We start from the raw sequence: 14,107 nt of genomic DNA on the forward strand, positions 1-14,107 counted from the left end.
GTCTAAGGAGCGCGCAAACACCTCCTGCCGTGTCTCAGCAGCCTCCTGAGGTGGACCACCAGGTCCCTGGAATGGCCTGGGACCTGGGTGGCAAGGCTCCGCAGCCCAGAGGAAACAGGCAATGAAGGCAGGCTCCTCGCAGGGTTGCAAGCCCCAGAGTGGAAGAGTGGCAGCTCCGACTCAGTCACGTGCACCCCCATCCCTTCTCAGACCAGTCCTCTCACACCTTTTGTGAAAAGCAGGCCTTCAGCAGGCTTCGGATGGTTCTGGGTAGTACCCAACACCACGCCAGTGCTCCTAGTGCCTTGGGACAAAGTGACCTTCCCCGTGGGAACCAGTTTGCGGGAGGTTCTGCCCACAATGTGACAAGCCTACAGGAGGGACTCTCGCTGGCCTGCTTCAGTCTAAAGGAGACAAACCAACTAGGTAACCAGGCGATGCTCTCAGCAGCATCCTGGCACAGGTAGCAACACCCGCCGCATGTGAGCCACTGGGTAGCAGCGCCCCAGGTTGAGTCTTGATGAGGCCCACGCTTGGCACACAGCAAAAACCTTCTGGGTAAACATAGGAACTAACTAAAGATAGTTTCTTTCAAAAACTGAGATCCAATGCTTGGCCAGCACTGCTTAGCTGAGCCACAATCTTAATCCAAAATAAAGGATAACTTAACGGTACACGCTGCACTTCAAAAGAAAGCAAGTTCAGGGCTGCGGTGGGGCCCAGTGTGGAGTGCTCGCCTAGCACGTGCGAGGCACTGGGTTCGATCCTCAGCACCACATAAAAATAAACAAGCAAAATAAAGGCAGGCTGTTCATGCCTTAAAAAGAAAGGAAACAAGTTCGTAAATGAAAGAAAAAAAGATACAGGAAACAACAAGATATAGGCACTCTTATATAATGCTAATTATTATTCAAATTGATACAAATCGCTAAAATGCCTTCCAAAAAGAATCATACACGGGCTGGGGATGTGGCTCAAGCGATAGCGCACTCGCCTAGCATGCGTGCGGCCCAGGTTCGATCCTCAGCACCACATACAAACAAAGATGTTGTGTCCGCCGAAAACTAAACAATAAATATTAAAAAAAAAAAAAAAAAAGAATCATACACCTTCAAAACATATATGCCCTTTGGTCTAATAATTCATCCTAAGAAACCAACCAGTGATGCACACAGAAGTGGAATGATGTTCACTATAATTTTTTTCATAACACTGAAAAATTTCAACACATCAAAATGCAGCTAATATTAAAAAATGACAATATTTTCATATAGCATAATTTTACACAGGCATTAAAATAGTGAACTATACGTCTATGAAAAATGTCCATGCTGTGTTAAACTATAAAACGGGGGGGGGGGGGGGGGGGGGGGGGGGGGAGAGTATAATCCTAACTTCTATACATGCACAGAAGTCAAAATCTTAAAATGTGATTATCCCTGGGTTATGAGATTTTGGTGGTTTTAATGGTTTTCTTTAGTTTATCTGCATTTTCTACTGTTTCCCAATGTTTTAGTGTTGTTTTTATTGGAGAGGTTTGTTAAGTGGAAGTTGAAATGTAGGTGAAAGATCCCATGGCGGGCTGGGGTTGTGACTCAGCGGCAGAGCACTTGCTTAGCACATGTGACCCCTGGTTCGATCCTCTGTACCACATAAAAAAATACATAAATGAAATAAAGGTATTAAAAAAAAAAAAGATACCTGGCATTCACGAATCAATACAGGCCGTTTCAACTACTGTGCTCAATTGCCAAGTACTTCACAGTGGGCTGAGGTGGTGGGTGGCGCTGTGTGCATGCCTGCAGCCACCTACCCTGTGGCACACTGTGGCCAACTCCAGGACTGCTGAGGCCCGGCAGGTGAGGCATCTCCAGCACACTCAAGACTGGACACACTGAGTCCCAACCCTTTTTGGTATTTTATTTAGAGACAGGGTTTTGCTGAATTGCTTAGGGCCTCTCTAAGTTGCTAAGGCTGGCTTTGAACTCACGATCCTCCTGCCTCGGCCTCCTGAGCCACGTGGCTCTCATTACTTCTTCAGATAAGCAGACAGTCTGAATTACAAGAATGCCCGTCCGTATCTGTCCGTCCGTCAGCACCTGCACTGGGCTTTCACTAAAACAGTCATGGGGTGTCTACTGCAGCGAGCCAACACGGCCAGGTGTGAGACTCTTCCCAAGTGTGTTCTGAACCTGAGGGCTCACAGCGTCCTCAGGGAAAAGATGCGATGGTTACCTTCCAGTACACCTCACCCAGCACCCGCCTCCCGTCCTGCAGAGCTGCCTTGCCCACCAGCACACACCCGTCCTGTGAAGGACCACACTGGAAGGGTCTTCCGCTGTGCCTTTACCTCGGGTAAGATGAACTGCTCCACGGGCTTGTACCACAGCTTGTTCACCTGCACGCCACAGCTCGGAGGACTGAAGCGCGCAGTGAAGAGGGCCTCCTGCATATGGGGGAGAAGAGACATGAAAACAAAGACAAACGCTGCCCCTTGGTCAGTAAAATCCACAGGCACCCCAACCATGGTCACCAATATCGTGCCACAGAGGTTTCAGCAACTTTGGGGTTTTCTAGTACCATCGTGGCTATTAAATAAACAGAAGATAATTAAAACTGTCACGAGGTTCTCACATACTAATGTAACCCACATGACCTTAAAAGGAAATATGAAATGAGAAGCGTTCAGGGAAGGGAGATGGTATTAGGCCAACTCAGTGTCAGACCCCAGCACTTCCAAGGGTGTAGAACAGACTGAGGACTATAGCTTCCAGAGAACAGAAGGCACTCAGAAACCGCCTTCAAACGAAACTCCAGACTCTCTAAAGGAAGTTAAGAATAGGAGAAACCACAAAAAAGGAATTTGATCTTAAGCAAAACAGGGACTACAAAAAGACAATTCTCAGGATGTCACTGTGAGGCAGGAGCATTTCTTTCTTCCACGACTATTCTTATACACCACGTCACCACAGGGACCAAGACCGTGCAAAGTCACAACCACTGGTGCGTCAGTGGGTTAAGATGACATCTTTCATGAACACCAGTTCTAGAAATGAAGTGAAGATACTTCTGTTGTCTGCCCGTGAACCCTTTAGTATCCACCTTAGACCAGTCCATCCTCAAAGACAGAAACTATGGACTTCTCTCTAGCTAAAAATATAGCAAGGGATTATTCAACACGATCAAAGTATTATGTGTCTGAATTAAACTACTTGACTGATAATGGAAGCATTACAAATAGTTTTTATAAAAAGACTACAAGCACTAAGACAATTGAGTACATCAAAAATTCAAGAGTAATTCGAATCTAAATCAGGACAACAGCAGAATTCAGTGTACTGTTATTTCGGTTATCTATCTAAACTTCAGTATCAATTCAATCTTTTGTGGGGCAGGCGGTACTGGGGACTGAACCCAGGGATGCTCTACCAGTGAGCTGCATCCCCAGCCCTTTATAAATTTCCTTTTGAGGCAGAGTCTTGCTAAGTGGCCCAAGCTGGCCTTGAGCTTGCATCCTCCTGCCTCAGGAGCTGGAGTAGCTGAGATTAGACATGTGCCACCACACCTGGCTTTTTTGCTTTGTTTTGGGTTTTTTTGGGCAGCGCTGGAGATCACACCTAGGCCTGCCTGCTACGCAAGTCCTGAACCATTGTACCACTGAGGTACACTCCCAGTCCTTCCATGAAATCTTCAACCACAGGAACACAGAGACTACGGAGTGGAGTAACCTGATAAAGCTCTTCATGCCACAATCGTAATGGCTGGAGTCACTTGTTCCCTCTTCCATTAACACATTAACTATAGGCTCTCAGAGGAAGTAATATGAAAAACTGTAGAATAGAAATTTAATCTTGAAATAGATTTTTACATTATCTATGGCTCCAACATGGTATCCATTGGTAACAATCAACATTAACAATAACAATAGTACAGAAATATTTGAGAAAACAGAGTTCTGTTTCCAGTAATATCAGACTAATTCTCCTAGAGGTAACAATCATGAAATCTGGACAAAACATAAAAAGGTGACCTGAAGGCAGTGGAATTCCACTTAACATAGAGGAGAATCAAAACCACAAGGGACCCTGGGTTCCCATCCCGTCTCTGTCTGAAGGCACAACTCTAGGGTGACTGAGACGGAATGCAGACGTGCAGTCTTTCTGGCTGAAGAATTAAGAGGGTGGAGTTGGCACAGACACATCAGCTAAACAGTGAAGAGGAAACCCCTGCAAGGAAGGGGCCACAGAGGGAGAGCCACGGTCTTCCTGTGGATTCTGCCCAAATCTGTGGCTGCTCAGGAAGCACAGTGTGAGGGCACTGGAGCAGCCCCCCTCAGGTCCAGAGAACTGAACAGAGATTTCAGCTGCTGTCCTTGTCAAGGGAAGCCATGCAGAGCCTGAATCTGGCCAGTGCAACTGCTGAAACAGAACAGGAATCCAGCACTCTCCTAGGAAGACAGCGGGACCCAAGCTCTCACAACAACTCGCTCCAGCATCTGGGCCACAAGCTGAAGTTACTGGACAGAAGATGAAACAGAAAAGGTCACTGCACTCGAGACAGAAGGCGATTCACAGATAAGCAGTCAAGGATGACGCCTTTATAACTGTAGTCAAGTGTCTGCCAGGGAGAAATGTGCTCAAAGTAATGAGCACACAAGAAGTTTAGAGAAACAGAAACTACAAGAGATAGTTTTCAAATGAAAATTGAAGAAAAGTATATCTAAAATAAAAAATTCATTGGATAGGCTTAATTGCATAATTGAGATGATAAAAGAGTAAGGGAACTTGAGTGTAGATCAACAAAAATTACCTAACTTTGAGGCTGGGATTGTGGCTCAGTGGTAGAGTGCTCGATCCTCAGCACCACATAAAAATAAATAAGTGAAATAAAGATAATGTGTCCAACTAAAACTTAAAAATAAATATTAAAAAAAAAGAACTTTAAAAAATTACCTAACTCTGAAAAACACGAAACCACTGGAAAAATGAACAGTGGTTCACAAAGGGGACGATACCAAAAGAAGTGTCATGTACACACAGAGGCGGGTACAGGGGCCACATCTGCAATCCCAGTGACTCAGGAGGCCAGCCTCAGCAACTCAAAGGAACAAACAGAGAGAAAAGTCACTCCAAGGCACAACACATCCAGATTGCTCACAACAAAATACAAAGAACCTTAAAGGCAGCCCCAAACGCACACACCACACTGCGCACATCCACACACAAACAACAACATGAAGGACGGTGCGTTCTCCCTAGCACAACTGTGGCCAAAAACACGGGGATGCATCTTTAAAATACTAGAGAGAAAAAAACCCTGCAAAATTCCATATCCAGAAATTATTCCACAGTAATAAAGCAGAAAAAAAGAATAAAAGTATAACAAGGATATTTTCAGAAAAATGAAAAGTAAATTTATCACTAGTAAACCTGTGTGTAAGAAACACTGAAGGTTATTATTTGGGTTGAAGACAATGATATCAGATAGAAACTGGACACTCATGGAGGAATACAGAGCATCAGAAATGGTGAATATGTGGGCAAGTGTCAAAGAGTATTTTCCTCTATATTCCCTTAACATGCACTGGATGTTTAAACTGTAACAAGTATTGTGAGACTGAGAGCGCACATACAGGAAACCCACGGGCAATGACAGGAAACAGCCGTGGGGGACAAGGGAAACTCTCTGCCTTGGACCTGAAGGGGAAGGACAGGAACAGAAGACTGGAATACATACTGTGATCCTTGCACAATCTCGCACAAGACAATGGGACAAGAGCTGAAGCTAAAGGAAGAATAGAAGTTAAAAACAGCATTCTAAAAAATATTCGGTCAACCCACAGAAGGCAGAAAAGGAAAAACAAGAACAACAGGGGAGACAGAACAAAACACAGCAGGGCTGGGGATGGGGCTCAGTGGAGAGCGCTTGTCCCTCACATGTGAGGCACTGGGTTTGACCTTCAGCACCATATAAAAATACATAAGGGTATTATGTCCACCTACAGCTTAAAAAAAAAAAAAAGAAATAGGGCTGGGATATGGCTCAGTTGGGGCTGGGGATATGGCCTAGGTGGTGGAGTCCTTGCACAAGGCCCTGGGTTCAATCCCCAGCACCACACACACACACACACACACAGCAAAATGAAAAAAACTCTTTGATAATTATGCTAAATGTAAATGGAATAAACACTTTCTATAAAACAAACAAATAGAAATTCTAGGACTGGATAAAAAAAAAAGACCAAACTTTACAATGCCCATTAAGAAACAAAACCTCCAGCACTGTATGAAAATCACAGCAGACTGTGACCAAGAGGAGCTTATCCAGGAGCAGGAGACCGAGTTAGTGACTGTGATTCTTCACACAGAGTAAAGGAGAAAACTCTCGGACACATCCCGGGTGCCCACCGGCAGGAACAGACAGGCAAGCACCCCGCTGCAGCACAACCCGCTAACAGAAGACGGAAGGAAAACTCAGTCACACGGTGGGACCAATGAGTCGGAAAACGAGCAAAAGGAATTCAGCAGAGCACTGCAGTGCAGTTCCACTCTGCCCAAGTCCTAGGACAGGCGAGGCCAGTGCCTGGCAAACAGTCCCAACAGCAGCAGCCCCTGGAGGATGGGGGATGGGGGATGAATAGACCCAGAGGGAACACAGGGAAATTTCTAGGGGATGTACTTTGAGAGGAGTTTGGGTTAAGCAGGTCTATGCAGTTTAAAAATCTGCACGTTGCACTTTATGCAAAATTTTAAAAACTATCAACAAACATTAAAGTTTAGTGAATGGCAGCATGCTGACGTTCAGGGGTGAAGCACACCCATCCTGAAACCTACTCTGAAAGACATTTTTGAAAGATGGATGAACATAGGTGATAAACAGCAAGATGTGGATTACTGCAGACCATGACCGGTGGCTATGAGTGCTCACTGCATAATTGTCTAGTTTTCTATACATTTAAGACCCAGAAACAGGTCCTCTTAGATACCATGCCATCCTCTGCTTCTTCAAATCAGATTTCCCCAAATTCAGGAACAGAGTGACCTCAGTTCTTGTAAACGCACATCTCCCATACATCTTCATTACAAAAAAGATCTCAAGCAGCTATTAACCTTGTATTATAGATTTTAAGGGCTGGAAGACATAGTAACACTCATGTATTCTAAGAGTCCCAAACTTTTTATATCCATGACTAGATTTTTTTTGGAGGGGAAGGGGATTGAACCCAGGGCCTTGTGCAAACAAGGCAAGCCCTCTACCAACTGAGCTATCTCCCCAGCCCCCTCCATGACTAGATTTTGAAATCCTTGAGTTTTAGGAAAACTTCTAATCTAGTCTAGTTACTTATGTTTTCTAGATCTAACACATTTATTCATAGGTAATCTCTCCCAAACCAGCATTTATAATGTATTGCAGTACCATGTATTCAATTTGAGAGGCAAGAAAAGAGAGCCTCCCTCCAGAGAGCTGCCTGCCCTCCCACCTGCTGTTCGCCAAGAGCAAGAGCTAGGCTTCTGAACAAGGCGCATACCTCCTGTTCCGCCTGGTAGAGCTTGACCGTGATGTTTCTCTGGAAACCCTCGTCGCTGGCTTCATAGAACACTCCCAGGCTGGTAATGACAATCGGGTGGAGCACTCGGAAGCTCACGCTGACGACCCGGGCCTCGGAGAGTCCTGATGAACCCTCCTCAGAAAGGCTGAATGCCTCGATTTCCTGATTCAAAACTATGGAAGTAACGAGAACAGGGGTTTTACACAAACAGATATGAACTTCTCCTTCACCAACAAGAACTAATGGAGTCTCTAATTCCAGCAACTCCATGGAGGCTGAAGCAGGAGGATCACAAGTTTGAGGCCAGCCTGAGAACATAGCGAGGCCCTAGGCAACTAGCAAGGGGCTGAGGATATAGCTCAGAGGTGAGGTGCCCCTGGGTTCAAGTCCCAGTATCCAAAAAAATAAAAAATAACAAAGAAGTGGACTTAACAGCAAAATATAGGTAACTACTTATATGATTTTTCACAAATGGCATTTTTTTTTTCAATATTTGAAAATCAACGCTGCTCCTTGAAAAAAACCTATTTTGAAATTTAAGAATAAGCTTTCAGGGCTGGGGTTATGACTCAACGGTAGAGCACTTGCTTTAGCACATGAGGCACTGGGTTCGATCCTCAGCACCACATAAAAATAAAAAAATAAAAGTACTGTGTCCAAAAAAAAAAAAAAAAAATGAAGTTTTCAGCCAAATTTAGGTAAGTCATTCAATTATCAGCACAGCCTTAACAGGGTTTTGCACACATGGTGCAGACACACCTGAAAACCACAGGAGAATACTAAATTCAGGTCAACCAGAAGAACTGGATGAATAGAAGTAACAAAAATGCACTGACTGCAGTCATGAAGTCTGGTCTTGATAGGCAAATCCCCCAAATGCTGCTTCTTGTCAGCCAATTTAAGAATGCTTGCTTACTACCACAGATGAGAGAAATCTCCATCGCACCGAGGCTGGCGTCTGACTCCCGCCCCCCACCACCCATCCCAGGCACCTTCACAGGCTCTGGGTAGGGGCCTTTTCCAGCTCGCAGGTCCACAAACTGAAGTGAAGAGACCTTAAGCGATCTACCAAGAGCCGCAGAAAGTGGAAGAGGAGGCACCAAACCCAGCTGCAAGGACTCCAAAGCCCGTGCTCCTTCCCCTCTCCCAGATGGCTGATAGGCACCCAGTCCTTCCCAGTTTACCTCCCCAGGTACTAGGAGAGAATCACCAGAGATCATGTGAAACCACCAATATGGACAAGAACATCAGAGCTACTTTAAGAAATGATATAAAGCTTATGTTTATTTAAAGTTATCATAACAAAGTTCTCACTGTCTTTTAGAGGTGTACAGTATGCACATTTTTTGTAGCTCTAATTAATAAAGATTAATTACTTGTTTTTTTAAATAAAGATTATTTATTTATTTTCAGATAAATAAAAATGGTATTAGGGCTGGGGCTGTAGGTCAGTGGAGAGCTCTTGCCTAACATGTACAAGGCCCTGGGTTTGACCCTAAGTACCACAAAAAAAAAAAAGTTAAAATAAATTTATAAATTTTAAAACCTTATAATTTCTTTCCACACACCTGCAGATCATTTAGATTCTAACCTCAGAGTTTCTAGGAGCTATTTTACACTTGGATCTTCAATAAAATGTGACTAAAGGGAAGTGATGGCTCCTAGTCATGAGCAGGAAGGAAAAGCGGACAGACTTCAGTCAGGAGTTGGGCAAGCACTGTCAAGAGTCCAGACTCCAAACACACTGGACAACAAAAACACTCTTTTGTATATGCAAGAAATAAAGAACATCAAAAGTAGAAGCATGGGCTGGGGTTGTGGCTCAGTGGTAGAGCACTCACCCAGCATGCGTGAGGCCCTGGGTTCGACCCTCAACACCACATAAAAATAAATAAACAAAATAAAGGTATTGTGTCTAACCAAAAAATAAATATTTAAAAAAAGTAGAAGCATATCTGTTAAGAGCAACTGGTCAAACATATCACAACAGTCATATTTTCTGTCTTAAACATGCCTTGAACTCTAGCTCCCTAGACACAGGAAACCCCGTTGCTTTGATAATGCTACTAATCAAACCTTCTACACACCACAGTGTCATAATTAATGCCCAGCATGACCTTCTAAGGCACTGAAATAACTATAAATGCTTTCAGGGTAGTCAAAAGGATAAAGTTAGATTCAATATTAACTTAGATTTTATATATTTAAAAAAAATGTAACCCATTGAAATTTTCTATTAATGCAAAGGTCCATTCCTTCGCTATTACCGAATAACAGCCCTTCAGAATGAAGTTCCAGTTAGCTTAAATGTAAGGGTTTTCCTGGTTGCGGTCTGGTTTTGGTTTTCAAGGGTAACTTGCCGTAGGCTACCACATCATCACCAATACAGCATTTTAAGGAGTTTAAAACCCTTTGGGCTTCCAGTGAAAGCTAAAGGATCCTCTCCCCAGAACAACACAGTTACATACAATGTTCTGCTTACAATATCAACATTAATTAACGTTAATTCATTAGACATCTTAAGTAAGAAACCCCGTTTTATAACACCAGACACAAATAACACGGCCCAATGTACTTAAAAAGCCAACTAAAACCCAACCTCATAAAAAGGCAGGCTCTTTAAAATGAAATAATACAGAGCACTGTCTATGCTGTGCCACTCCCCGAAACACGCACATCTTCAGACACCCCGTGGGGGCAGCGTGTCCTGCTTCCCATCCCAGGAGCCCTCCAGACACTTCAGCAGCCTGCGCCCTCCTTGCAGCCATGTACAGGGGACGAAGGGAAGGCACAGAAGGCCACACAGCCTGAGTAGGGCAGAGCCAGCCACAGAGCCACGCTCTGACCAGTACACTAGCACTGTCTCTAAAAGCGACCTATGGGTCACTGTAAAGGCTGGACAAACCTCAAAATGCTAGAAGTCAACTCAGCCCACTGAATACTGGGAAAAGTTGAACCTCCCTTAGAGTCACAGCTGAACACAACAGAAAGTACTAATAAACAAACACAGGAAATGCTGAAAGAAGAGTTCGCACTTCCTCAAACTGGGCTGTCGAACCCAGGGTCTCTGACATCGACACCCTGTCTCTAAATAAAATACAAAATAGGATGGGGATGTGGGGGTCAAGTGTCCCCAAGTTCAATACCCAGTAACAACCCCCCAAAAAAACAGACTCCATGCCACTTAACTTAGCAACTTTTACTCAATACCTGAGCTGTGGCTGCAGCTTGGAGGAAGACGACCTACCTGGGCTGGAGATGTTAAGCAGTCTGCAGGAATAGGGGTCCTCTCGGTCCTCCACAGGCACGTCACAGCCCCGAGCACCTATGATGAACTTCACAAGCACCCTGAGAGACACGTGGGTACCCACACGTCAGTGACCTTGACCACACCCGTGCCCGCTTCCTCACCCATTCCAGAACTTCTACTTTGAGATGCAAGTGTTCATGAGGATTAATCTCTACAAGACTACGGTATTTGCATCAACACTGTTATAAATTAACTGGTGAAATCAGCAGTTTCCAAAGTTCAAAATTCAGTAATTCAAGATTCTAAGCATAAGGAATTTCCAGAAGCATCTGAATATCCCTGAAGAATACTCTACAGTCTTCTAGTCAAGCAAAATGGGGGAACACACAAACGGCACAGTGCTGACCACAGCACGTGCACTCTCAGCCCTCTGCTGCGAGCTGCACTGACAGCACTAACAGCAAGCAGGAGCAAACAGGCAAGCCACGCAGAAGCAAACTACCCTGAAGCAGCGTCTCAAAAACCTCTGAGGCCACAATTTTCCTTTTTTGCTTTCTTCTGCTCTGGCAGGTACTCCTGCTGCTCGAGCTCAGTCTCCCCAAGGGGAGGCTCCCGCCGCTCCTAGACCTCACCCACCGGGAAGCCTGTAACCGGCTCTTCTCCTCCATACTCAAACGTAGTGAATGTGGCCCGAGCTGCACTCCTGGAGCTCTTCTCAGTCTGTTCACTCTTTCCACTCCCTCCCTCTGGACAGTGTCACTTACCCCCAAGGGTAAACTAGCCTGGGAATGACTCAAACTAGTATCTCTAGTTTGGACTCATCCTCTAAGTAAAAGATCCATAAGTCAGCCACCTTTACCTGCACAACCCACTGGCAGGTGCGTCCTGAACTGGCTAGTGCCGTCTCTCACAGGAATGCTGTGAAATGATGATTAAGCACAGCCTTTATTAAAAATTAGAATTACACATCTTACCATTTAAATATATCAAAAACAAGGAAATGTTCAGATTCACCATTCTCTGATTTTACTATTGTGCATTTGAGGTTATTTGTATCTACAGCTGTATGATGGAGATGTGATAAAAGACATGTTATACACATCATTCTCCAATTCTGCATTCAGGAATGTCACTTTAGTGGTGTGCGATTTGCTATGGCAGAAATACTTCCACCATGGAAACTGGCAAAAACACAAAGAAGCACTCAACACATTGTTTTCTTGATTGTCTCCATTCAAGAAAGTGTGGAAAAAATGTTAATAATGCAAATTAAACTTAATGTGAAGTACCCATAGCTGTTACACTGTGGATGGGACCCCAAAATTGAGGAAACACCCTCCCAGTGTTCAAGACTATGATCTGATTCAGCCAAGCCATCACTGATTTCATTGTCTGACAGTCAAGTTCTGATATATCTTTCTTTCTTTTTTTTTTTTTTGGACACTAGGGATTGAACCCAGGGATGCTTAAACCACTAAGCCACATCCCCCAGCCCTTTTCAGCCCTTTTCATTTTTCCATTCTGAGACAGGGCTTCACTAAGCTGCTGAGGCTGGCCTTGAACTGCAATCCTCTTGCCTCAGCCTCCCAAACCGCGGGGATTATAGCTATGTACCACAGCACCCAGCAAACTCTGACATATCTTAACTGGCACTTCAGTCTTATTTTTATATATAAGTCTTATTTTATATATATATATATATATATATATATATATATATATATATATATATATATAGTTGTAGATGGACACAATACCTTTTTATTTATTTATTTTTATGTGGTGCTGAGGATGGAACCCAGCACCTCACATGTGCAAGGCAAGTGTTCTACTACTGAGCTACAGCCCCAGCCCCTCAGTCTTACTCTTCAACTTAAAAGAGTTGTCAATTGTAACCACAAGTTGGCTAAGACATAAGAGTCAAGCAAATGGGGCTGGGGTTGTGGCTCAGTGGTAGAGCGCTCGCCTGGCATGTGCAGGACCCCGGGTTTGATCCTCAGCACCACATAAAAATAAATAAGTGAAATAAAGGCATTGTGTCCAACTACAACTAAAAAATAAATATTGAAAAAAAAGAAGAGTCAAGCAAACAACAAAAGCATTCTGTGAGAACCGACTGACCACGTGGAATTCACTGAGTGCTATATATTCTATTATCTGTCGATTAAGTGGTGCACATCCTTTGTATCTGGGAAATTTACAATGAACACACATTTATATAGAAGCACTTTCTTCCAGACAGCCAGGCAACAGACACTTCTCAGGACACCCTGCTCCCAACTCAGCATACCGCACTGAGCTTCTTTCCCATGCAAACCATTCTTCTCACTTGGTACTTTGACAAAAGCTAGCAGTCACCCCAGTCCATCTTTCTCTGACCAGGTAAATTCGCCCCTCAGCAGCTCTAAATGAACAGGTCCAGCTCCCTCAGCCTCCACATACCTGCTCTGCTTGCTCGGGCCTCTGTCTACTCCTGCAAGCACAGGAACCCCACCCCATCCCTCTGCACAACCTCTCTGGGTCCCTCCTTCCTTCCCTGGCTTTCTAACACTTGCCCTCATCAACCCCCTCAGCCCCAAACACCCCAGGCCATCTTATACCTATTTACAGTATTGCCCATGAAACACCTTGCAACACCATCACGTCCAGGTCCTTCCAAATCGCGAGCCCTCCAAACACCTGGGCTATCCTGCACCTACATCTGTGTTCCACCACACAGAGCACCGCCTGCTTACAAAGGACACTTGACAAACATGTCAAATCGATAAATGACATTTTCACTACAAAGGCCTAGAATTGAAGAAGGGCCTCAAGGTGTCTAGTGCTGAGTTTGGCTCCAGAGAAGGGCAAGGAAAGTGCGCCAGGCCCCAGACATGCACACACTCCGAAGACCACTGAAGGCAGAAACCCACACATGGCCGGCACAGCATGGGAACAAAACAGGCATGGACAAATGCACTCAATTACTGCATGCATTCACCAAAAGTGGTCTTTAAGCTATCTTAAATGCTTTTATTGAATTCATGTAATTATTCCCCAGAAAGGTGCTTTTAGCTAGTACCTATTTGTATATAGACAGCCATCATTTTCATAAAACAAGCTACCCAGCTTACTAAATTTAAAGCAAGAACTGCTACGAAGGTGAATGAACTACTGGCGAGCATCTGACTGTAAATTCTGTCATTACATTTAGTTCTGAGTTGTTCATTCAAGTGTTGAGTGCCTTGCTCCAGGCCACGCCAGGAGCCAGTAAGACACAGAAGTCAGGGAGACAAATGATGTGTAAACACAGCGTCTAAACACAGCGA

At 44.3% G+C, this 14,107-nt stretch overlaps 1 protein-coding gene across 2 annotated transcripts in view; it reads right to left on the bottom strand.

Annotated features, from left to right (window-relative positions):
* The window catches only part of B3galnt2 (beta-1,3-N-acetylgalactosaminyltransferase 2), a 54,082-nt gene that overhangs the window by 23,755 nt on the left and 16,220 nt on the right, over positions 1–14,107 (bottom strand). Inside the window, exons 3-5 of one of the 2 annotated variants that reach the window (XM_071619840.1) lie at positions 10,797–10,897; positions 7,529–7,722; positions 2,351–2,446 (exon numbers count right to left, since the gene is read on the bottom strand). In XM_071619840.1, coding sequence (XP_071475941.1) covers positions 2,351–2,446; positions 7,529–7,722; positions 10,797–10,897 — 391 coding nt within the window. The remainder of the gene's footprint in view (positions 1–2,350; positions 2,447–7,528; positions 7,723–10,796; positions 10,898–14,107) is intronic. The other variant, XM_071619841.1, reaches the window with a different exon arrangement.

The sequence above is a fragment of the Marmota flaviventris genome, chromosome 12 (genome assembly GCF_047511675.1).
Source record: "Marmota flaviventris isolate mMarFla1 chromosome 12, mMarFla1.hap1, whole genome shotgun sequence".
Lineage (NCBI taxonomy): Eukaryota > Metazoa > Chordata > Mammalia > Rodentia > Sciuridae > Marmota > Marmota flaviventris.